This window comes from Lutra lutra, chromosome 7 (genome assembly GCF_902655055.1).
Source record: "Lutra lutra chromosome 7, mLutLut1.2, whole genome shotgun sequence".
In the NCBI taxonomy this organism is placed as follows: Eukaryota; Metazoa; Chordata; class Mammalia; order Carnivora; family Mustelidae; genus Lutra; species Lutra lutra.
The window spans coordinates 62217566-62241092 of record NC_062284.1 but is presented as its reverse complement, the minus strand read 5'-3'; the positions used below and the strand labels follow the sequence as shown (position 1 = coordinate 62241092).

General features: G+C 40.9%; 1 protein-coding gene across 5 annotated transcripts in view; it reads left to right on the top strand.

Annotated features, from left to right (window-relative positions):
- The window catches only part of TTBK2 (tau tubulin kinase 2), a 164225-nt gene extending 141004 nt beyond the window's left edge, over positions 1-23221 (top strand). For all 5 annotated transcript variants that reach the window (XM_047738246.1, XM_047738247.1, XM_047738250.1 and 2 more), the window contains 2 exons: positions 11208-12481; positions 16195-23221. In XM_047738246.1, coding sequence (XP_047594202.1) covers positions 11208-12481; positions 16195-16657 — 1737 coding nt within the window. In that variant the 3' untranslated portion in view covers positions 16658-23221. The remainder of the gene's footprint in view (positions 1-11207; positions 12482-16194) is intronic.
- Positions 23222-23527: the final 306 nt, after the last annotated feature.

Below are 23527 nucleotides of genomic sequence, written 5' to 3'. Positions count from 1 at the left end.
CTGCACTTCAGCATAGGAAAATAAATGCCTGCCTCATTCTTTGTCAGGGTTGGTCTTTCCTTCTTTTCCAGGACTGTTTTATACAGTTATACAGGTTGTTCACTGAATAAAGTGGCCTAGCCAAAGGAGGAAGTAGGGGCTGAAATCTAGCCCCAACGTTGTTAACCAAACTGTGCATCTTTGTGTGGCTCTCTTTCCTCTTTGAGGAGCATCCTTTTTTAAATTGTACACAGTAACCTATGGACTAGAGGCAGGTCCAGCCACCTCCCTCCCCTCCCCTTAACACTCTTTCCTCCCATCTTTCCTCTTTCCTATTTCATTCTTTCTTTCCATCTTCCCACATTCAGTTCTTCTTTTCTCTGACTCTGTCCTACTGTGCATTCACTGCCACTCAAGCATTTTTCCAACTGGGTTCTGGTGTGCTTCCCTGCAAAGAGGCTTTCTACAGCCTTGGCTCCACTTCTCCTAGTATTTTTTGCCTTTTCCCACAAGTAGTATTCTATCCACAAAGATTGTTCTCATGGTTCTATTACGCTGCCTGCAGCATTTTCTCTGTCAAGTTATTGAAAGACTTGTATTCATATATTTGATATTGTAAGTTCAACCTTATTTTCAGGTATCTTTAAATAAAAGCATTTTTTAATTAATTATTTTTATTAACATGTAATGTATTATTTGCCCCAAGGGTACAGGTCTATGAATTGTCTATGAATTACACACTTCACAGCACTCACCATAGCACATACCCTCTCCAATGTCCATAACCCAACCACCCTCTCTCCATACCCACACTCCCTCCAGCAACCCTCAGTTTGTTTTGTGAAATTAAGAGTCTCTTATGGTTTGTCTCCCTCCTGATCCCATTTTGTTTCATTTTTTCCTTCCTTACCCCCCAAGCCCCTTGCCCTGACTTTCAAATTCCTCTTATCAGAGAGATCATATGATAATTGTCTTTCTCTGATTGACTTATTTTGCTCAGCATAATACTGTGTAGTTCTAAATAAAAACATCTTTCGGGGCGCCTGGGTGGTTCGGTGGGTTAAAACCTCTGCCTTCGGCTCAGGTCATGATTCCAGGGTCCTGGGATCGAGCCCCGCATCGGGCTCTCTGCTTGGCAGGGAGCCTGCTTCCTCCTCTCTGCCTACTTGTGATCTCTGTCTCTCAAATAAATAAATAAAATCTTTAAAAAAAACAAAACAGAAAACATCTTTCTTAACTGAAGGTCTCTAAAGAAATAACACCTACATCATTTGTATATTTATGTCTAAGGTAATAAACCTACCATTTCCTTCACTTGGGCAGGGATTAAAAATATATTTATCTTGATTCTCTTCTTGAGGCTTAAATTCAGAGTTTACTTTTGTAAAACAGACATTGTTATTTCCCTGTTTTACTACAGACACATTAAATAGGGAGTACGGCCAATTAATCTCTCCCTGTCTTTTACAACTCTGAATATATGTTCTAGCTTGGATATGCTAAACCGTATTACTGGGCTATCTGAGTATTTTAAATTAAGACATATTCTGATGGAAAACACTTTGTTAGTTTGTATCTTTTTCACTCAGGCTTGTTTCTCTTTTATGAAGGGAAAGTATATTGATGTCTTAAAATATGTAAGAGCTATAAAAATGAGCAAAGCAAAAGTTTATCTGTATTATAGTCATAGTTAGCATAATAAACTAACCGATGAGTTTTAGCACCCTCTAGTTCTCTTTGTGTCTTAGTACAGATTCATGAGCCTTCGTTAGGTCTTCCCTTATCCCTACACATGAAGCCACTGATTATCAAATAGCATGTGTAAACTTTTTAGATAATATATTCTGAAAGATGGATAAATTTGCTAGATTTGGAAGAAATTGTTTTGGGGCTCTACTGGAAATTAAGTGTTTTTCCTTGGGTAAACAGTATTGAAATTGACCCACTGTTAGTCATTTCTAAAAAGATGCTAAGCAACACAGATTTATAGGAAGTAAATAAGACCAACCTTTGGTTTACAGAACAAATATTAAATTATGTTTTGATTAGAAAATGCAGAGACAAAATTAAGAGAGCATAAGTGAATAAGGGTAGAGAAGGAAATATGAACTGCTTTCAAAAGAGGTCTAACAACTGGTCCAGAATGGCAGGAGCTGTAGGGAAGAATATGACCAGTTTTATGTGACCTTGGGTAATCACTGTTGGTAGGGAGAAGGTTGAATTTGAAAAGTAATGTAGAAGTGGAAGACATCTTTCTTACCAGGTATCAAGGCAGATTGTACCACATGGTCTCTTGGTTCTAGATGGTAATTTAGAAAGCCACTGTTTTATTTTAATGTTACCTTTGGAAGCTGTATAAATGTGACTGGGAAATAATAATACCACCAATGTGTTACCTGTTGCTGTGTAACAAATTACCCCAAACTTAGCAGCTTTAAACAACACAGTTATTTCACCCTGTTTCTCGGGGTTAAGAGTGCAAGAATGGCTCAGATGGTTCTGGCTCAGCGTCTTTCATGAGGTTGCTGTCAAGCTGTCACCTAGAGTTGAAATTGTAAGGTTCATCCGGGATGGGAAGATCCCCTTCCAGGCATACTCTGTGGTTATTGGCCAGAGGCTTCAGTTCCTCTCCATTCTTGTCATGGCAGCTGGCTTTTGCACAGACTGAGGAGAGAAGGAGGCAGAAATAGGGGGAGAGATGAGGTGGTAGAGTGAATAGGACTCCACCATGATGGAAGCCATAGTTTCTTTTATAACTTTATCTCAGAAGGGGCACACCAGCACTTCGTGGGTCTGTTGGTCTCGTGGACCAACTCTGTTACAGTGTGGAAGGTACTAGACAAGGGTATGAATACCAGGAGGCAGAGGTCATTGGGGCCATCAGAGAGACTGGCTGCCATCTTAATCTTACGTTTCTATTTCATAGAATACATTCATATTTGATCCTAACAACAACTCTGTGTAGCAAGCAGAGGGAATATTGTCCTTTTTTGCACTGATGACACAAAACCGTAGGACAGTGAGATCATCTATAAAGAGGCAGATGGCTACTGGAGTAGACTCTGTTACGTTCCCACACCAGGGGATTATCAACATCCTGAAGGAATTTTCTCATTGACTTATTTCTTAGACATTGAGAAGAAGAAAGGGGGTGTACAATAATGCACACAGTGGGAACAGGACAGAGAGAAAGGGAGTCATGTAATTTTTTGTGTGTGTGTGATCTGTCTGGTAGTCAACATCTATTAAGAGGATTCCTCTGACTGACTTACAGCAGTACCAATCCCAGTTCTACGAAAATCAGATCAGCAGTGATTGCATTGCCTTAGTCCTCTTCTTTTCATTCCTTCAATTCCATTGGTTGTCTCCTACGTTCCAGGATTTACTCTACCCCAGGGATAATCAGTTGGCACCGAAGGCCTATGTCCAACAGTTACCTTAAAGAGCATGAAGTGATTCTAGTGGATCTGTGTACAAAACGAGGACACAGGTGGACATGCCTAGGACTAAGGAGTGCGATATCAGGGGGTTTTTATCATCAAAACTTTTTTTTTTTTTACCATGAAAACTGAAATTTTGAAAATACACTACCTTCATAATTGGAGAGGAAATAAAAATTAAAAATCTTTTCCTGGGAAGATTAAGGTGCACTTTGGGCTCCTGGGCGGCTCAGACGGTTAAGCGTCTGCCTTCGGCTCGGGTCATGATCCCCAGGGTCCTGGGATCGAGCCCCACATCGGGCTCCCTGCTTGGCGGGAAGCCTGCTTCTCCCTCTCCACTTCCCCAGCTTGTATTCCCTCTCTGGCTGTCTGTCTCTGTTAAATAAATAAATAAAATCTTAAAAAAAAAAAAAAAAAAAGATTAAGTTGCACTTCAAAAGTAAGAGGGCTCTGAAAGATGAATTAGTTTGCGGGAGAGAGATGCAGGGTTATCAGGCAGAGAACACAGTACGTACAGAGACATAGAGGCTTAAAGCATCAGAGTTCAGAGTTTAAATGAGTGATCTAGAATATAAGTGCCCTTTTCTTAGGACAAAGGAAAAAGCTGAAGAAGAGCTACAGAAGGTAAGGTGATAACGGGGATTCACCTGCTCTGCTGAGCTGTGTGGGCTGTGGGACAAGAAACTGCCAGGATTGTGGGCGGGAAATAACATGCTATTTGGGAGCCGAGTGGGGGAAATGGGCCGAGGCCGCAGCCAGTGAGGCTTTGGCATTAATTCAAGCAAATACGATGAGGGATTGAACTGTGAAAATTGCAGTGAGAACTTGAGAGACATTTTAGTGGTACGACTCATTTGAAATAGTAGTTTCATGTGGTTTTCCCAGCGAAATGGGTTCCACTGACTGTTTGGAGCCCTTGTATAAACTAGAGGGAATACTCAGAGCCCCCACTGAAGAAAGGAATGATCCATGTAATGTATTAATAGTATAGTTTAGTCATGTGAAAAGGTAAAGACTTTCTGGAATAACTTGAAATGGATTTTGCAGGAGAAATCTGTATTGACTGCATGTACCTTGACTGGGGAGTGGCCACATGTCCTCTGTCTTACCACGGATACCTATTTTTGTTCTGGAAAATTTGGTTACTGTAATGATAGAAAAGTTTTGTTTGTATGCGATTACACCTCTGAAATGATCTGTGACAGTGTAATTCAGTCTATGAACAGAAAAGACCAGAAATTGGATGGCCTGATTTGGGAAGTAAAGGAAGCCCTTTTGTGATGTGTTCAAGTAACAGACTGGACTGTCCCTTGGGAGAGGCTCCATGGAAAGGACCCAGGCATCCAGTGATGCAGTCTCGTGTTCATTAGTTATCAGGCCTTTACTATGTATCAAGTACTGCACTAGACAGTGAAGAATTCAAAGCCCATGAGTCTCCTCGCTGCTTTCAAGAGTCTTCAGGCTAGTAAAGGGAAACAGTCTTCAGTGTTAGAGATGCTGTGATAGAAATCTGTAGGTTATGAAAGTTGGGAATAGTTGAACAAGATTCAAACCTGGGGCACCTGGGTGGCTCAGTGGGTTAAAGCCTCTGCCTTCGGCTCAGGTCATGATCCCAGGGTCCTGGGATCGAGCCCCACATCGGGCTCTCTGCTCAGCAGGGAGCCTGCTTCCTCTCTCTCTCTCTCTCTGCCTGCCTCTCTGCCTACTTGTAATCTCTGTCTGTCAAATAAATAAATAAAATCTTTAAAAAAAAAAAAAAAAGAAGAAGAATGGCTATCCTGAAGGCCGGGAAGCCATTAAAAAACAAAAACAAAAACAAAAAAAAGACAAGATTCAAACCTGAAGTGTCTTCTAGTATTGCATGTGAAGGGGCTTGAAAACGGACTGTGAATCCTGTAGCTGTATATGTGATGTGTAATCACTGGCCAGCCAAAAATATTTTTATTTTAGTCTGTCTTTTCTGTGACTTCTAATCTTTGGGTGTGAGTTATGGCTTGCTTATGATTTTTAGCATCCCCACAACATTCTTAGAGAGTTTCCAGTCCCACTAAATACATTGTTACTATTGATGATGAGTGACTGTCTCTGAGGAGTGGGATAACAGGAAAGAGAAAAAGCAGCTTCTACTTTTTATTTAATTAGGTCTTGAGGCTTCAGGTTTTCACTTTTCTCCACCTCTGTAGCAGACTGCTGCCTGCTCCATTTCTCCTCCTGCCAGTCCACCATCCATAAGCCAAGTCACACTACAGCAGCATCTTCAACGATAGTGCCCAGCATAAATGTGGTCAGAGTAAGCAATAGGGGTTAAGAGTAAGAGAGTGGGATATTCTCTTAGCATGTAGGGGTTCTTATCATTCAAATGTTATCATTGCTGTGCACTCTCTAGAAATAAAAACTCGATACATTAAAAACATGGTTCAATACTAGTATTTTAGTTTTATTCGTAATTTTCCATAGTTGTATAAAGTATCACACAAAGATGCTTTTAACAAAAGAAGTCTTTGAATGGCTCAAAGAAATGTAAATGTTTAAAATTTAAGTTTTTTTGGGTGCCTGGGTGGCTCAGTTGGTTAAGCCACTGTCTTCGGCTCGGGTCATGATCCTGGAATTCCGGGATCAGGTCCCGCATCAGGCTCCCACCTCTGTGGGGAGTCTGCTTCTCCCCTTTCATGTTCTCTCTCTCTCTCTAAATAATAAATAAATAAATAAATAAATAAATAATTTAAGTTTTTTAATAGACCAGGAATGTGTTCATATAACTGTTATTCTTGGCAAGAGTAGGAACCACTAAATTATTCTACTACCTGTATCTCATAAAGTATTTGTCAAAAAAACAAAATGAGATCTAGATATTTCTTTTTTTTTTAAGATTTTATTTACTTATTTGACAGAGATCACAAGTAGGCAAGAGGCAGGCAGAGAGAGGGGGGGAAGCAGGCTCCCCGCTAAGCAGAGAGCCCAATGTGGGGCTCGATCCCAGGACCCTGAGATCATGACCTGAGCCAAAGGCAGAGACTTTAACCTACTGAGCCACCCAGGCGCCCGAGATCTAGATATTTCATAAATCACATACCTTTTATTTGGAAGAGAGGCTGTTTGGTATCAATGTTGAATTCCCAGAGTTTTTATTATCTTACTAACATTACAGCCCTTGAATGAGATGAAAGTTAAAAGGGTATTTATAAGTTAAATGTACATAATAACTAGTTTGCAGTTTATTGTCTCTTGCTATCTGGCCAGTCATAAACATGGGATAACGATAAATAATGAGGCTACTTTATCTGAACTAAACAGTAATGAGACTGATGTTAGTCAAACTGAGTAGTAGGCATTAGTAAAACTAATATTAAAGAAATGGAAAGTACCAAAGTCATATTCTAGTTCTGTAAAAAGGTGTTACCTTATACAGTTAGAGAACAGAAGAAAGGACTTGAGTGAATTCATGCCTTAATGAGATGTTTGTAAATTATAGAAATTAAAGATATAAAAAATGCATATGACTTACTGGCAGATCATTGATTTAGTCCAATTGTAAAGTGGTCCCAGCGTGGGAATTGCTTTCAAATCTTACAGTCTAAGGTTAAGGAAGTTATTTTCAGGGGCGCCTGGGTGGCTCAGTCATTAAGCGTCTGCCCTCAGCTCAGGTCATGATCCCGGGGTCTTGGGATCAAGCCCCTCATCAGCCTCCCTGCAGAGTGGGAAACCTGCTTCTCCCTCTCCCACTTCCTCCTACTTGTGTTCCCTCTCTTGCTGTCTCTCTCTGTGTCAAATAAATAAATAAAATCTTTAATAAATAAATGAATAAATTTTTAAAGATTTTAAAAAAGGAAGTTATTTTCAGCTATACTTAGAATTGGTCTTCCTTTTACTACATTTAGCTATTGTTCTTTGGTTTTTCTCCTTTTATCTTGTCAGATAATATTTTTGCAGACTTTTCTAGACTTCATTTAAGTATAGTGCATGTGGTGGGCTATGTATGATATGCATGATTTTCAAAACCCTTCGGTCCTATCCTTGACTTTTTTGAACCTTTTTTTTTCTCATTTGTGAAATTTGTGTAAAAAATAGCACCCAATTGAAATGTAGGGCAGATATAAAATGGAATTAGTAAAAATGGTTTTAGGAATATTTTAGAAACTTAAGGTGCTATAGAAATATTATATGAGAGTATTTTATGCAGTTCATCATAATTGCTGAAAATCTTTTTTTAAGAAAAATTCAGGCAGAGTATCTTTTCTGTGTACAAGATTGTCACTCCTTTGGGATGCCTGGGTGGCTCAGTCGGTTAAGCAGCTGCCTTCAGCTCGAGTTGTGATCCTGGGGTCCTGGGATTGAGTCCTATATCAGGCTCCTTGCTCAGTGGGGAGCCTGCTTCTCTCTCTGCCTCTGCCTGCCTCTCTGCCTACTTGTGCTCTCTCTCTGACAAAAAAATAAATAAAATCTAAAAAAAATTTTTAAAAAGATTGTCACTCCTTTTGTCATACCACACACACACACCCTTTTTTAAAAAAGATTATTTATTTATTTGACAGAGAGCGAGAGATCACAAGTAGGCAGAGAGGCAGGCAGAGGGGCTTGCGGGGGAGGCAGTCTCTCTGCTGAGCAGAAAGCCCGATGTGGGGCTCAATCCCAGGACACTGAGACAATGATCCAAGCCGAAGGCAGAGGCTTAACCCACTGAGCCACCCAGGTGCCCACACACACATCCTTTTATATCCTGAATCTAAGATGAGTTAAACTCAGAATTGCATGGATTCCCTAGCTCCAATCTTAAAAGAGCAGTAAACTATTTTTTTTAAAAGATTTTATTTATTTATTTGTCAGAGAGAGAGAGGGAGAGAGAGCGAGCACAGGCAGACAGAGTGGCAGGCAGAGGCAGAGGGAGAAGCAGGCTCCCTGCTGAGCAAGGAGCCCGATGTGGGACTCGATCCCAGGACGCCGGGATCATGACCTGAGCCGAAGGCAGCTGCTTAACCAACTGAGCCACCCAGGCGTCCCGAGCAGTAAACTATTACTTGTGTAAACATTGCTGAGTTTATTTTGGCTGATGTTTTGGAATTACATATAATAATGAAGTGACTTTTGGTGTATTTTCAATGTAGGTCGAGTCATCTCCCTTGTTATTTGGCATTTTATAACTTCATACCTGATTTTCTTATCACCATCACTCTCAGGTCTTAAAAATTATATTTTGAATAGTAAGTAACTATACATGTTAGGTTTCAATATGATTTTTTAAAATATACTAGGAAATTGACATCTGCCTGAATATATTTTAGAATAATGAAAGAGATAGAGGTTTGAGGTGACTTCCTGAAGGGCAACAGCACTGCTGGAACTTACTCCCTTTTCTCGAAGGTCATTATAGGTCTGGGCTTATTGTAAGAATTCACATCTGAACCCAAACAGCCTGTCTTTATTCAATTAACCTGACAGATCCTCAGGATACTGGTTCTATCCAGGAGCTATTTCAGGACATGAGTTAGGTGTTTTCTCCTGGGCTGGGCTTAGGATAAGCTTTACATGTTCGTATACATAACTGTATTCCTGACACACAGAGAAACAGATCCAGACAGTATCTCTGACTCTGGAACAACACCGATTTCTTGATGTCTGTAGACTAAGGTGGGGTCTAAGCATAATCTCCCACAACAGTTCCAAATTCATTTTGCTTTGAATTCAGACCAATTTCCATAATTTTCCTAGAACTAAATTGGCTTCATGAAGCAATTTGGCTTATTTCCTTTCTCAAAAAGGCTTTTTTTCCATACCAGTTTATGTGGTTGATATTTGCTGACTCCTTATGTATCACTTTTGTTTTCTTACACGTTACTTTTTTTTTCCTTTCAAAGATTTTATTTATTTATTTATTTGAGAGCAAGAAAGAGAGAGAGCGTGCGAGGGGGAGGGTCAGAGGGAGAAGCAGACTCCTTGCTGACCAGGGAGGCTGATGCGAGATTCGATCCTGTACTCCAGGATCATGACCCGAGCTGAAGGCAGTCGCTTAACCAACCGAGCCACCCAGGTGGCCTCTTACATGTTACTTTTAACAAATGTGAAAATGTAGAAACTTTAGGAGTCTTAAGGTAGGACATTCTTTTTTTTTTTAAATATTTTATTTATTTATTTCACAGAGGGAGAGATCACAACTAGGCAGAGAGGCAGGCAGAGAGAGAGAGGAGGAAGCAGGCTCCCCGTGGAGCAGAGAGCCTGATGCGGGGCTTGATCCCAGGACCCTGAGATCATGACCTGAGCCGAAGGCAGAGGCTTTAACCCACTGAGCCACCCAGGTGCCCCTGGGTCATTCTTATTAGATATTGAATCTCTCTCTCTCTCTTTTTTTTTTTTTATTATGTTCAGTTAGCCACTGTATAGTACATAGTCCTTGATGTAGTGTTCAATGATCCATTAGTTAAGTAGAACACCCAGTGCTCATCATAGCATGTGCACTCCTTAATACCCATCACCCTTTTACCCCACCTCTCCACCCCCTCCCCTCTGAAACCCCCAGATTGTTTCTTGGGGTCCATAGTCTCTCTTGGTTCATCTCTCTCTGATTTCTCCCTCTTTGGCTTTTCCTCCCTTCCCCTATGGTCCTTCGTGCTATTCCTTATGTTCCACATATGAGTGAAGCCATATGATAATTGTCTTTCTCTGCTTGGCTTACTTCACATAGAGTTAAATGACCTCAGTGGAAGGATGATAGAATTTAAGGTATCATAGGCTTGACCTTAAAAAATTAAAGAAGATAATGAAACATTAGGAAACGTCTTTCTTTGTATGGCTTTGCTTGTATATTCCTAAAATTGATTGATAGGAGTTATGGGAAACAAAATGCATGTAAATCTGGAATTTTTAAATGTACAATTTGCCAGTAATTTTTTTCCCCTGTAATCCTGTATCTGGATTCTGGCAGAAAATAGCTGGCACACTCAAGGGGACTTGGAGAGAATTTACTGAGAAGAGCTTTTTACAGATGGGTGGGAAGAGTTGAGAGAACTAACAGAAGCATCAGTGGAGGGAGCCATTTCTATCTTGAGTCCTGTGGGAGGAGGAAGAGGGAATAAAAGCTAGGAGAGGGGCCATACCATAGTAACTGTGGTCAGAAGTGGTAAACTGTAGCCACTACCAAAGCTGCTATCCCTTGGGCAGGATACAGAGAGAATTAATACCTAGACCTGGGGGTACCGGGTGGCACAGTTGGTTGAGCGTCTGACTCTTTATTTCGGCTCAGGTCATGATCTCAGGGTCCTAGGGTTGAACCCCATGTTGGGGTTCCCCCACTCATCACAGAGTCTGCTCCTTCTCCCTCTGCTCCTCCTCCTCCTCCTCTCTTTCTCTCTCTCTCTCACTTTCATAAATAAATAAATAAATAAATAAATAAATAAATAAATAAATAAATCTCTTTGAAAATATTAATAATACCCAGACCTTTTTCTTCTCCAACTCTGATGCTCTGTTGGTGCTGCCCATTGAGCAAACCCAGCCGGAAATCAGAAGGCAAGGGAGTCTGAGTCGTGCAGTCTGGAGAAGTCAGTGTTGTAGAGCACAGAGCAGGCTAAAGAAGAGGCAGGGATGAGCCTGGACAGAGACTGTTTTATACAGCTCCTGGGTGGGAGAGCTTGATGTACTTTGATTTGGAGCTGTTCATTTTAAATATGAGTTGGGCAGACCTGGTCAATATTTGTGTTCCTCTTACAAATTAGAATTTGACATGTGAAATTTCAAATCAGGCATCTTTATTATATTCCACGTTATTGCATAACACTTTTACTCCTGTCTCTCCAGATTACAATTCCTAGACCCTCTGTGGCATCTACACAGTCAACTTCAGGAAGCTTTCACCTTGGTCAACAGCAAGAGAAGAAGGACCTTCAGCCTGTGGAACCCACTGTGGAACTTTACTCTCCAAAGGAGAACTTCTCTGGCCTGGTTGTAACAGAAGGTGAACCTCCTAGTGGAGGAAGCAGAACAGACTTGGGGCTGCAGATAGATCATACTGGTCATGACTTGTTATCCAATATTAGAGAGTGTAACAAATCTCAAGATCTAGGACCAAAAGACCATCCTGACCATAACAGACTGGCTTTGAGAGAACTTGAGAGTCTCCCTAGGGAAACTGAAGAGAAAAGCAACCTTCTAGGGTCAGATAATGAAGATGAGAAGTTAAGTAAAGGGCAGCATTATATTGAGATCGCCTCCCTTCCAGGAGACTTGGTAACTGTGGAAAGAGATCACTCAGCTACCACTGAACCTCTTGATGTGGCAAAGACACACACTTTTAGTGTAGTGCCAAATCAAGACAAAAATCATGAGATAATGAAGCTTCTGGAGGTTGAAACTTCAGAAGTTTCTTCACGAGTCATTGACCCACATGTTGAAGGACAGATAGGTCAGGTGGCAGCAATGCAAAAAGGTAAGCCATCTAAGGATGATGATGTCAGGAGTGCAGACTTGCCAGGTCAGCAGGGAGACCTGTCTACATTTTTGCACCAAGAGGGTAAGAGAGAGAAAGTGGCCCCTAGAAATGGGGAATTATTTCATTGTGTTTCCGAGAGCGAACATTGTCCCCCATCCCGGAAGGACGTGATCAGGTCATCCTTTGTAACTAGACACAGCCGAATCCCTGTTTTAGCCCAAGAGATAGACTCAACTTTTGAATCATCCTCTCCAGTCTCCGCAAAAGAAAAGCTCCTCCAAAAGAAAGCTTATCAGCCAGACCTCGTCAGGCTTCTGGTGGAAAAAAGGCAACTCAAGTCTTTCCTTGGGGATCTCTCAAGTGCCTCTGATAAATTGCTGGAGGAGAGACTAGCTACTGTTCCCGCCCCCTTTTCTGAGGAGGAGGTCTTTGCTCCCTTTTCAAGACTGGCTATAGACTCACACCTGAGCACATCAGCCGAAGACAGCTTTCTGTCACCCATCATCTCCCAGTCCAGAAAGAGCAAAATCCCAAGGCCAGTTTCATGGGTCAACACAGATCAAGTCAGTAGCGCAACTTCAGCTCAGTTCTTGCCTCGGCCACCACCAGGAAAGCCTCCCACGAGGCCTGGAGTGGAAGCCAGGTAAGGCTCTGTGTTGTCACCGTGTTAAGTGTGTAATGTTCTCTCTGTGTCTGCTTGATTATGTTACGTCAGTGGTCTCATTTCTCCGTTGCCTGCTTCTGATTATCTGTTGCCTTCACTGCCTTCCCCAAGCTTTATAGGCCAGTATAGAGGAAGTAAACTCTTAGCGCTCCCACTCTCTAGCATTGTGACCCTCAGCTTCTGCATCCATAAAATAGGTCTTATATTTGCCTTGTGGTTTGGGCAGGATCAAATATGGTTGCGCATGTGGACTGCAATATGGTTGCGTACATGTAGAGCTTTGTGACGGGTTTAATTAGCATGCAACCAAGGTCATGTCTCTTCTAGTCCGTTTTAACTAGATACTCGGTAATTTTCCAGCTTTTTCTAGTCCAAATCCCATTATAAGAGATGTCATTATGGTGTCAAATTCTCGTGAAAAAGACTGTGTCCATAATTTGATGAATGGGTCCTGGTCACAGTGCTCTTTATCTGATTATAATGAAGTAAACAAACACAAAACCCCATAGGCAGTTTCCCTTAGGTCTGATGATACATATAGCCATACATAATAAAAGAATTACTTCAATATTTACTACTTGGTATACTTGTTAATTGAAGTATTCTTGTGTAGAGTTGACCATAAGGTAATTATATTTTAAAGAAGAGAGGAAACTATTGGGAGGTGATAAACCAGTTAAGAGTGCTTTCATTGGAGAATGATTATTCATTCCACAGACTAAAATGGTCTCAGCCCTGTTAGGAGAATGAGAAAAAGAATGGCCTTTGAACAAAAACCAGGTGAAAAATCAAAATACATGAAGACTGTAGCCTATTCTAGATAGTACAACAATATGGATTATTGTTATGGATTCTGAAGTGTATTAAAGTGGGAGTCTATCTTTATCATTACCCAGCAGAACTTGTTCGCCTTAGGTAAGGTTAGCTCTGAGTTGCCATAGGGTTTCAGGTTCAAGGGTAACTAAACATCGGATTTGAAGTGCCAATGGGACTAGACTCCTACAGGAAGCATGGTGATGAGTAAACAACAGTCATTTGAGACAGTTTAGAAAGGTGATTCCATGAACAGTAGTGACACATCCCCTCTTCCTTTTGCTTGTCCTCTGTACTTAGTAGAGATGGTGTCATCTGTGGCTTGAGCTGCTTTGGACTTCAGCAAACAAATCTTGGTTATCATTTATTACTTAGCACTTTATAAGTCCCTTAAAAGTAGCACTTGGTAACCAAGCCAAGCATGTGGCATTGTGTCACGGAGCTGACCAGCCTGGACTTCATCTGGGAATTCAGGGGTCACTCAACTCTCCCACATAGGTCCTGGCACAGAAGAATTATTTTATTCCATTCTTCCGACTTTACTATAACATCCACGAGGGTAGGTTTAACCAGAAGGAGTTTCATCATGTCAGAATAAGTAGATGGTGGGAAAGGAGGAAGAGAGAAAAAAATCAGTAGCTTATTGCTGACCCATTACGGTGATGATGGCTGTTTATGCCCCTGCATCCTGCAGCTGCTAATACGACCTTGCAAGTTCTTCTCCCACTTCCTTCCATAAGGAGTGGCATGTCAGCAGTTGAAAGTTTTGGTTTTGTTTTGTTTTTTTTTTTTTTTTAATTTATTTGAGAGAGGGCAAGTGAGCATGAGCAGGGGCAGAGGGAGAGAGAGAAGCAGGCTCCCACTGAGCACAGAGCCTGTCACAGGGTTTGACTCGGGGCTCGATCCCAGGACTCCAGGATCATAACCTGAGCTGAAGGCAGACACTTAACTGACTGAGCCATCCAGGCCCCCCAGCAGTTTAATGTTTAAATTCTTTTTTTTTTTTTAAGATTTTATTTATTTATTTGACAGACAGAGATCACAAGTAGGCAGAGAGGCAGGCAGAGAGAGAGGAGGAAGCAGGCTCTCTGCTGAGCAGAGAGCCCGATGCGGGGTTCGATCCCAGGACCCTGGGATCATGACCCGAGCCGAAGGCAGAGGCTTTAACCCACTGAGCCACCCAGGCGCCTGATGTTTAAATTCTTTAACTGAGTGGGTTTTAGGCTGAGACAGAAAGAATATAGGCCAGAGGAGACACTGATATTCATGTGAATATTCTCTAGATGTAGAATTCAAGGGCCCAAGTTCTGTTGCCAGTAAGACAGGGCAGTCAGTCTCCAAACCCAGCTTTCTTGAATCTCAGACTATTGTCAGAGACAGACACTGAAGCCCAGAGAAACCAGTGACTATGCTTTCCTTTTGCAAAGTGTTAAATGAGGTTGAAATAATACTTTGATCTGTAGTTCTTGATGTTGGTGAGTATACTTCACGTTGTGGGGTTTAATGTCTGCATATACACATGCCAGATTTCTGTCTTGGAGCCTTATACAAAATGGTTTACTCTCTCTCATACTTACTAACATGCTAGAGATGTTTCATTAAGTTGATCCTAAAATTAGAAGAACAAACAGGCCAGGTGCCTGGCTAGCTCCGTCAGAAGTGTGTACAGCCTTCATGTTGGGGTCATGAGTTCAAGCCCCATATTGGGTATACAGATTACTTAAATAAATGAATAAAAACTTAAAAGAAGAGGAAGAGCAAACGTGCCATAGGAGAAAGGGACCAACAACATTTAAGTCCTTCTGAACAGCAGCCAGCCAGCTAAATACTTTACTTGGGTGCTCGCTTCGGCAGCATATATACTAAATACTTTACTTGCGCCATTATTCTTGACTGCCCAGTAATCTTGGGAGGTAGGTAACATTCCCATTAAAAGCTAGGAGAGGTGACGTGCACTGCTGGTGAGGATGTGATTTATGCAGCAACTATGGAAAACAGTATGGAATTCCCTCAAAAAATGAAAAATGGAACTACCATCCAATCCAGTAATTTCACAGCTGGGTATTTACCCAAAGAAAACAAAACACTAATCTGAAAAGATATATGCACCCCAGGTTTATAGCAGCATTATTTACAATAGGCAGGATATGGAAGCAATGTGTCTATTGATGGATGAATGGGCAAAAATGTAGGGGGGGTGTGTGTACATGTCATAGAATATTGCTCAGCCATAAAAATGAATGAAATCTTGCCATTTACAACATGGACAGACTTAGAGGGTATTGTACTAAGTGAAATTAGAGAAAGACAAATACCAAGTACATATAAGTGAAATCATATGGTATTTTCACACTTAACATGTGAAATCTAAAAACACAAAATGAACAAGCAAGCAAACAGAAACAGACTCATAAATACAGAGAATAGCCCGCCGGTTGCCAGAAGGGAGTAGGGTGGGAGGGGTGGGCGAAATAGGTGAAGGGTGGGGAGTAAGAGGTATGAACTTTGAGTTACAGAATAAGTCATAGGGATGGAAAGTATAGCAAAGAGAATATAGTCAATGATACTGTAATAAATTTGTACAGTGACAGTAACAAAATTTATCATGGTGAACATTGTTAATGTATAGAATTGTGAAATCGTCCTGCTGTATGCCTGAAATTAACACAAAATCGTGTGTCAACTGTACTTCACTTTGAAAAAAAAAAAAGGAGAGGTTAAATAATTTGTCCAGGCTCATGCAAGTGGTGTGTGAAAGAGTAACTCTGTTTCCAGTGTTTGCTGACTTGACTCACCTTATACACATTATCATTAGGACACTGTGACTTTCTGGACGCCTTTGGATTAAAATAAAAAGAATTCTTGTCTGTTCTTTTAAGGCTCCGCAGATATAAAGTCCTAGGGAGTAGCAGTTCTGACTCAGACCTGTTCTCCCGCCTGGCCCAAATTCTTCAAAATGGATCTCAGAAGCCCCGGGGCACTCCTCAGTGCAAGAGTCCAGGATCACCCCACAATCCAAAAACACCACCCAAGAGTCCAGTTGTCCCCCGCAGAAGTCCCAGTGCCTCTCCTCGAAGCTCTTCCTTGCCTCGCACGTCCAGCTCCTCACCATCCAGGGCTGCCCGGCCCCACCATGACCAGAGGAGTTCGTCCCCGCATCTGGGGAGAAGCAAGTCCCCTCCCAGCCACTCAGGATCTTCCTCCTCCAGGAGGTCCTGCCAACAGGAGCACTGCAAACCCAGTAAGAATGGCCTGAAAGGATCCAACAGCCTCCACCACCACTCGGCCAGCACTAAAGCCCCCCCCGGGAAGAGTAAGTCAGCCACTAAACTCAGCAGGTAGAAGCCGGGCTGTAGCTCTGTGAAAGGTGTGAGATCTTCCTCCTCAGCCTGATGCATGTGTGTCCCTGTACTGTCTATTTAAACAATCAGTGTTGATCTTCTCTTGCAAAAGAAAGTAACATGATAAATTATTTATAAGAAGACGTAAATTTATGATAAGGAATTACCTAAGGCAGGCAGCAATCAGATCAGGAATCAATGCCTTTGCATAGGAAGGGGCAATCCAGCAAAATCCAAGGGGGAGATTAAAGGAACTCTCATTTTTCAGCTGCCTTTGAAACAAAAGAGTTGAAGGTAGGAAATGGAATGGAATTTTAAGGGGTTCGGCCTGTTTTTTTAAAGGCATTGCTCAAAGATTATATAGCAAAAGTGAAATTTGTTGTTTTAATATTTTCGTTCAAAACTTCCCAACCTTGGAGAGTCAGAATTGCTCCAGTAGGAGGATATATAATGAGTCTGCTGCTGAGGAGCCAGTGCCAGTGTACACACAGCTCGTGTGTTTGTTCGTGTACTGGGAGTTCACACCTTGACTTTGCCTCACTCCTACTACCCTCCCTGCATTTCATGGTTTTTAAAGTTAGAGTATCTCCCTGGAATCAATCTCCCTTTTCTTATTTTAACAGTACCTTCTAATATGCTTTTAGCAGCACATGCTGAAAATTTCCAATCCAGTTGTGTATGGTTTTTTGTTGTTTTTTTTTTTAGTCCCCTAATATTTTTCTGTGGAACAGAAAAAAGTTACAGTTCACAGTTCTTAACTCAGTATATTTTTATTGTGAAAAAGAACTACTGAAACTTAGGTAAAGGAAGGAGAAGCTGAAACAGCCTACTGCACAGGCGTTAGCACGTTAGGGACAGAGGGACAGAGTGGGGTGAATACCCTTCAAGACAAAAGAACGCTCTTCCCCTCCATTTCCTCCTTGTGGAAGGAAGACCCACCAGAGCAGACCTTGCTTTCTTAGGTCTTCTGGATACTGACTGTTTTCCAATATTAACCTCCAAGATGATACCAGGGAAGTCCGATGCTGTGGAATGTGACTTTATGCTCTTAGAGATTTAGAAAGAAAAACAGAAATTAGGTACGTTGTTGAGGCTTATAATCCTCAAACTTTGTATTTTATATACGTTTAGCCAATAAGGAATGAGTATCTGGGGAAATAAATTTAGGCTCAATATCTATCTTTTACTGTTTTATTACTGCTTCTCCTGTGCTTTAGTTTGAATGTTTGGGCTTTTGGACCTGATTTCCTTGTAACCTCAATTTATAAAGCTGCGAGGAGGAGCGTGTTTGTTCTCATTTCAGTCTTCTGCTAACAGGAATCAGGCAAAAGTAAATTATGCTAGATTTTTCCAATGGGCTCTTTTCTACTCTGTAGGTGTTTTGTGTTGTACAGACCTTATTGAGGTCAGGTAAATTGGTCTGCTTGCTGTTGCAATTTGCCTTCTAGCAAACATCTGTGCTTTCTCTTTGACCTTGTGTTTGCTGCCAAATCGAATATGGTTGAATTGGAAACCAGAAAAAAAAAAGGGAAAAAAAAAAAACAAAAAGAAGTCTGTTTCCTCACCAGGTGACTACATTCTCATGATGCTGCATCAAAGCTGCCCTGAAGCTGCACTGGTCTTCTCGTTCTCTCTGTGCGGAGCTGTTTTTAAAAACAAAAACAAAAACAAAAAAAACCCGAAACTCCAAACACTATCGACTCCTATACGATCTCCCGTAAGAAATGTAGCATAGTGTGGAATCTTAATTTCTCTCCAGTTTCAAGCACTACAGAGGAATGCAATAGATAAGACATATTTGCTGTTTAACTAAAGCAACTGTAATACTGGAAGACCAGTCCTTCTGTATGATATTGTATAATATTTGCTCTAACACTACTTGCATGTCTTCATGGTAAATGATATAAATATTTATAAATAGAGAAACATATGCTTATATAAACTCATTCTTTCTCCTTCTCCATTTGTAATTTCAAGATCACAGATGGTGAAATTCCTTTTTATTGTGTGCCTCGTGTACACTTGGGCCTCGCCTGTCTTCATTTTCCGAAAATATGTTCTTGGCATGGGACCCTTCAGATTCTTCTTGCCTTCTTTGTGTATAATGCAAGGGTTGGCAGCCTTCAAGCCAAGATAGGCTATTTAATTTTCACTTTTAAAAATTTTGATAGGGGAAAAAAATTACTGGGACACGCTTGTAATACTGGTTCAAAAATTTGTCACGTTAATCACATAATTCTGTCCTTATGGTTAAAGGGGATAAACTAGGGCAATAATCATGGGTCTGACATAAATTGATTTAAAGGGAAAAAAATCTCTTAAAAATTGCCATTCTACATTCCTCTTTGCACCTCACTATTTTTTGGATGGTGGGGGAGTGGAGCAGTCTACAATTAAGGAATTATCTTCTTTTTTCTCTTGTATTAGCTAAATTGTGCTAAAAGTAGCCAGCTTTAAATCCTTACCCCTGTCATTAGAAGCGTGCCCATCATAACCATTGGAAAAGCAGATGAGGCTATAGTCATGTGTGTGTGTACTTATTGGTATTTCTCTTCTAGCAGTCGAAACAAACAGTGATGGCAACATGGCAATTGGGTGTTTTCTCTCTCTTGGTTTCTTCTGTTTTTCTCCCAACTCTTCCACTGTGTTGCCCCCTTTTCCAGATGGCACCGACGAACTCCGTATCCAGAGAGAAATAGCCTCAGTGTATAAGAATACTTCATCTTGAGTGTAGAGGAAAGAGTTAACCAAAGATGTTTCAGCTCTGATACTTTGAAAAGAAAACAGACTAGTTATATCATATGTATCAATAGGTCCACGTAAAAGTACTATCATATAGAGATTTACTTTATGATTTTTAAAAGCATAGTTTGTGCTTTTAGATATTCAGTGTCTCAGGCTAAAAAGAGAAGTTGGCAGCCCTGAGCAAAATATTTTTGGCACAAGGATTTTTGTTTTTGCTTTATTTTAAGGTATGATACAGAGAATGAGTTGGTTGTTTTAGTTACTTATTTTTTATTTATTTGGTTTTTTTTTTTAAGTGATGGCATATTTCAGATTTCAGTGACAAACAGAGATCATCCAAGTAATTTTAAACCACTTTGGTTATTTTATCTAAGCTGAGGGACATGGCCATTAATTAAAGTCAAGCCAAACTATATGAAAAGTAGTATGGGGCAAAAGTGAAAACCAGCTTTCGAAAATCAGGTGCGTCCTGGTTTCTCCTCTCACAACATGATGGCAACTCTAATCATACTTGCCCTTACCCCGCCATGTCTAGTCTCCGGAGTTACTTAGGTGGAGCAGAAAATGGATTCGCACCTCTCAGTCCCCATCGGCAGCATTCTTCTTGCATTATGCCACCAAATCTCCAGGGTATACAGATGGGTTAAAATATTAAAATTTCACTGGCCATCTTTTGCACAGCATAAAGGCATTTAACTTTAATGTATAGCGAACAAAGGAAAATAGGATCTTATCAAATGTAACCTTAAAGCACAGACTGTAAACATCTTTGAACGGGAAGTCTCAGGTGGGCGCTGTCATTCCCACCTCGGTGTGCAAGCTGGCCTTGCTGACAAGGGCACCAGCACACTTGCGTTTCTTAAGTTGCATGTTGTGAAGTGAATGTTTTTTTTGTAAAAGTTGCCAAGTCAATCCAGTCCTAGATAAGTAGCAACATGATAATTGATACCCGCTGTTGTCATTATCCACTTTGTATTATTTGCTTTAAAATACCAAGCAGATCCCAGCTGCTTACTGACTCAGCGGACTAGTTGTGCAGTATCTCTGCTCAGTTCCTGACCACTAGGGGGATTTGTGTCTCTTTGGTTATCATCAGAGATTCCTCCCAGGCCACAGATTTTTATGCAAATGTTTCTATGGTTGCATTCAATCTACGAGGAAGAAGTGTACATTGGTGCATGTTTTATAAACCCACACACAGATAGTTAAAACTATAATAAGTTTTTCTATACCCAATAGCTTTGAATTAAAAACAGATGCTTTTTCCCTAGAGGATTCTTTGTTCTAGGAACTACATTCTTAACCTAACATTAGAAATTGGTGATAGGAGAAACAGGATCCGGAATTCAGAGTTAGCAGCTTAGGGGGAAAAAAATGCATCTTATTCTGGCTATTTGAAAATATATCAATTTGTAGATAACTCTAGATATAGTCTTGGAGATCAAAGTTTTCACATTTCAAGACTTTGTTCTTTGTATCTATCAGAACACGACATATGTTAGAGAGTCATTCCTCTGTCATGTTCATGTATTTTGGAATTAAGTTGTTGACATTCACTCTTTTATATTCTGCCCACTTCTGTTTATATGCGTTTACCACAGATGTGTTGGGACTTTGCCTAAAGGGAGACGTATTTTGGCACCTGTATCACTGAGGAGAGATAGAAGGGTTGATGACAGTGGCATTGTCCAACTTTCTTGAGTTTGGGTCTGTACAGTTTATTTGCAGAAGAGTTACCTAGGTTTTAACACAAAAAGTATTACAAGATTAAGGTGAGTTACCACTATGGCCATCCCCACAGGTCCATATTCACCCAAGTCCCGAATCCATGGGTGTGGGTTTAGACCTTAACTTAAAGAAGGGAACACGTGGCAACTGCAGGTCCCCAGACCACACAGAAGGATGTGGTGCACGGAAACGCCCCCTGCCTCCTGGTGGTTAGAACGTCCCACTCCCCTCCCCCTATCCGGTAGAACTCTGGGGTACACTGCAAGGATGGGGGAGGAGTGTGGAAACATCTCTCATTGGATTTTCTCAGTACTTTGGCTGCCTCTTTGGAATTAGGAGAACGTTAACCCAGACAGTCTCGGGAGCCTGCAGAATCTGCAAGGAGGATCTGCAGGAGGTGTCTGGGGAATTCCTCTAGTTCTTAGTGAGCTGCAGGATATGGGACCAGGATCCCTAGTGTTTTAGAGGGGAATGTGGATGCTGCACACCTCAAGTCCCTAAGAAATCCTTGGCTAGACATGAAATGAGAGTCCTGGCCCATCAGTACCTTGTCTAAGTGCGTTGTGATGATCTGCTCTGACTTTCAGAATGTAAACTGGATGTTTAATCATCCCCCTTGAGCAAATCTGGATCAGAAAATGAAAGTTTATGACTAGATCAGGATCACTTTGTGGTTATTATATGTGATCTCAAAAAAACTGAATAGCCAACAAGTAACATTTAGTAATGAGTTGAATATTTCCTTACGCTTCGCTGGATCTTTGGTCTGAGGAGACATGTAAAGGAAGTGAAGTCTTTTCCTTCATTATCCTTTGGAACTTTAAGAGAGTCTGCCTGTTAAATTGGAAGTGACCGTGTGGGCATAGTACGTGTGTGTCACTGGTGATGCTGCCATGTCTCTTCAGTACCCATGGGCCAGTGGTTCTGGGTTCCTTGACCTACAGTATAGGATTCCATGAGGCAGATCTTTGGGCCTCTGTGACTAGAGAATTTGCCCATGACATAGCTTTACACACTAACGATAGAAATTTTACCTCTCTTTTCAGTAGTTTAATACTGTTTCATGTTGTGTACAGAACTGTTCACTCACCCAGCTAAAAACATTGCGTAAATCCAAGTTTTTAATATACACTATCCTTGCCATATGACCCTTTCTTCCCACCTTACAGTACACAGTTTAAAATCCCTAAAAATTCATTCACAGCATTTCCCCATATTTGGAATCTGGGCTTTGTTCTTCATTCACCCATGATAAACAAGGTGACTAGAGTTTTTAATGTGATTTATCTTAGGGAGTAACCCAGGGAGGGGAAAGCCCTTAGGACTTTTCAAAACTATTTTCTTTTTAAATGATTCACAAGATAGATAAATTAGTTCACTAAGGTAGAAAGCATTCAAAAATACAGTTAGGAAGATGAAAGAAACACAGCATTCTGCCACTAGGGGCTCCGAAATTGGATTGAGTGAGCTGAACAAAGAAAACTGTTAAGGTGACCCATGCTTGAGCCCACACACTCCTCTGCCTTGCACAGTTCCCATCCCCTTCCCGGCTCCATTCCTAAAATCACCAGCGCTGATTTCATTGGGTCATTTATGTATCGTTTTGCGGCTTTTAGGAAAAAAGAGGGGAGACATCTAGTTTTGACTTAGATATAATTCTTGAAAGTTAGGAACTACTGGCAATTGTTCTATCAGATTGAACCAAAAACCAGAAGAATTTTCTTGTCGAGCAAAACCAGTTAAGTTAGGATAGAGGACTTTAGTAATCCCACAGTTTTCGCCCTTTCTCCTCTTCATGAAACCAGAGTGATGAGAAATTGTTCTTTGAAATACCTCCAAAGGTATTGTATTGTCCTTTTCCCTCCAAGCAGCCCTCTTTATGCATTTTTGCTCAGGCAACCGAGGACATAAGAGTATTGGCAGAAACATGGAGTGCTTTTGTATAGGCCATCTGTACATAAAAGTGTAATTATTTATTTAATTTTCCCATTTGTATCATATTAAAGCTTTGTACAGTGTTTTAAGTTCTGTTTTAAAATTATTTTGTATTTTATTTTTATAATCTAGTAATAAAATATTCATTCCGCATGCACACTGTAGTTCTGTTTGTGTGATGGTTTGCTTTTAAAGGGAAATATTTTTCTAATTTAATAAAGTTATTGGATGCACCAGAGGTTACAAGCCCAACAGGGAACAGAAGGTGTTGCTCTAAATGCAGTACTACATCCAGAAGTGACCTAGAAAAAGCAGCAGTGGATTGACTAGAAGCTATGTGTTCAGTACCCCTACAGATAAAAGCCAGAGTTCTGGGATACAAGGAGATGGTTCCTCATGTAATAAAACTGAAGATGAGGGGCACCTGGGTGGCTCAGTGGGTTAAAGCCTCTGCCTTCGGCTC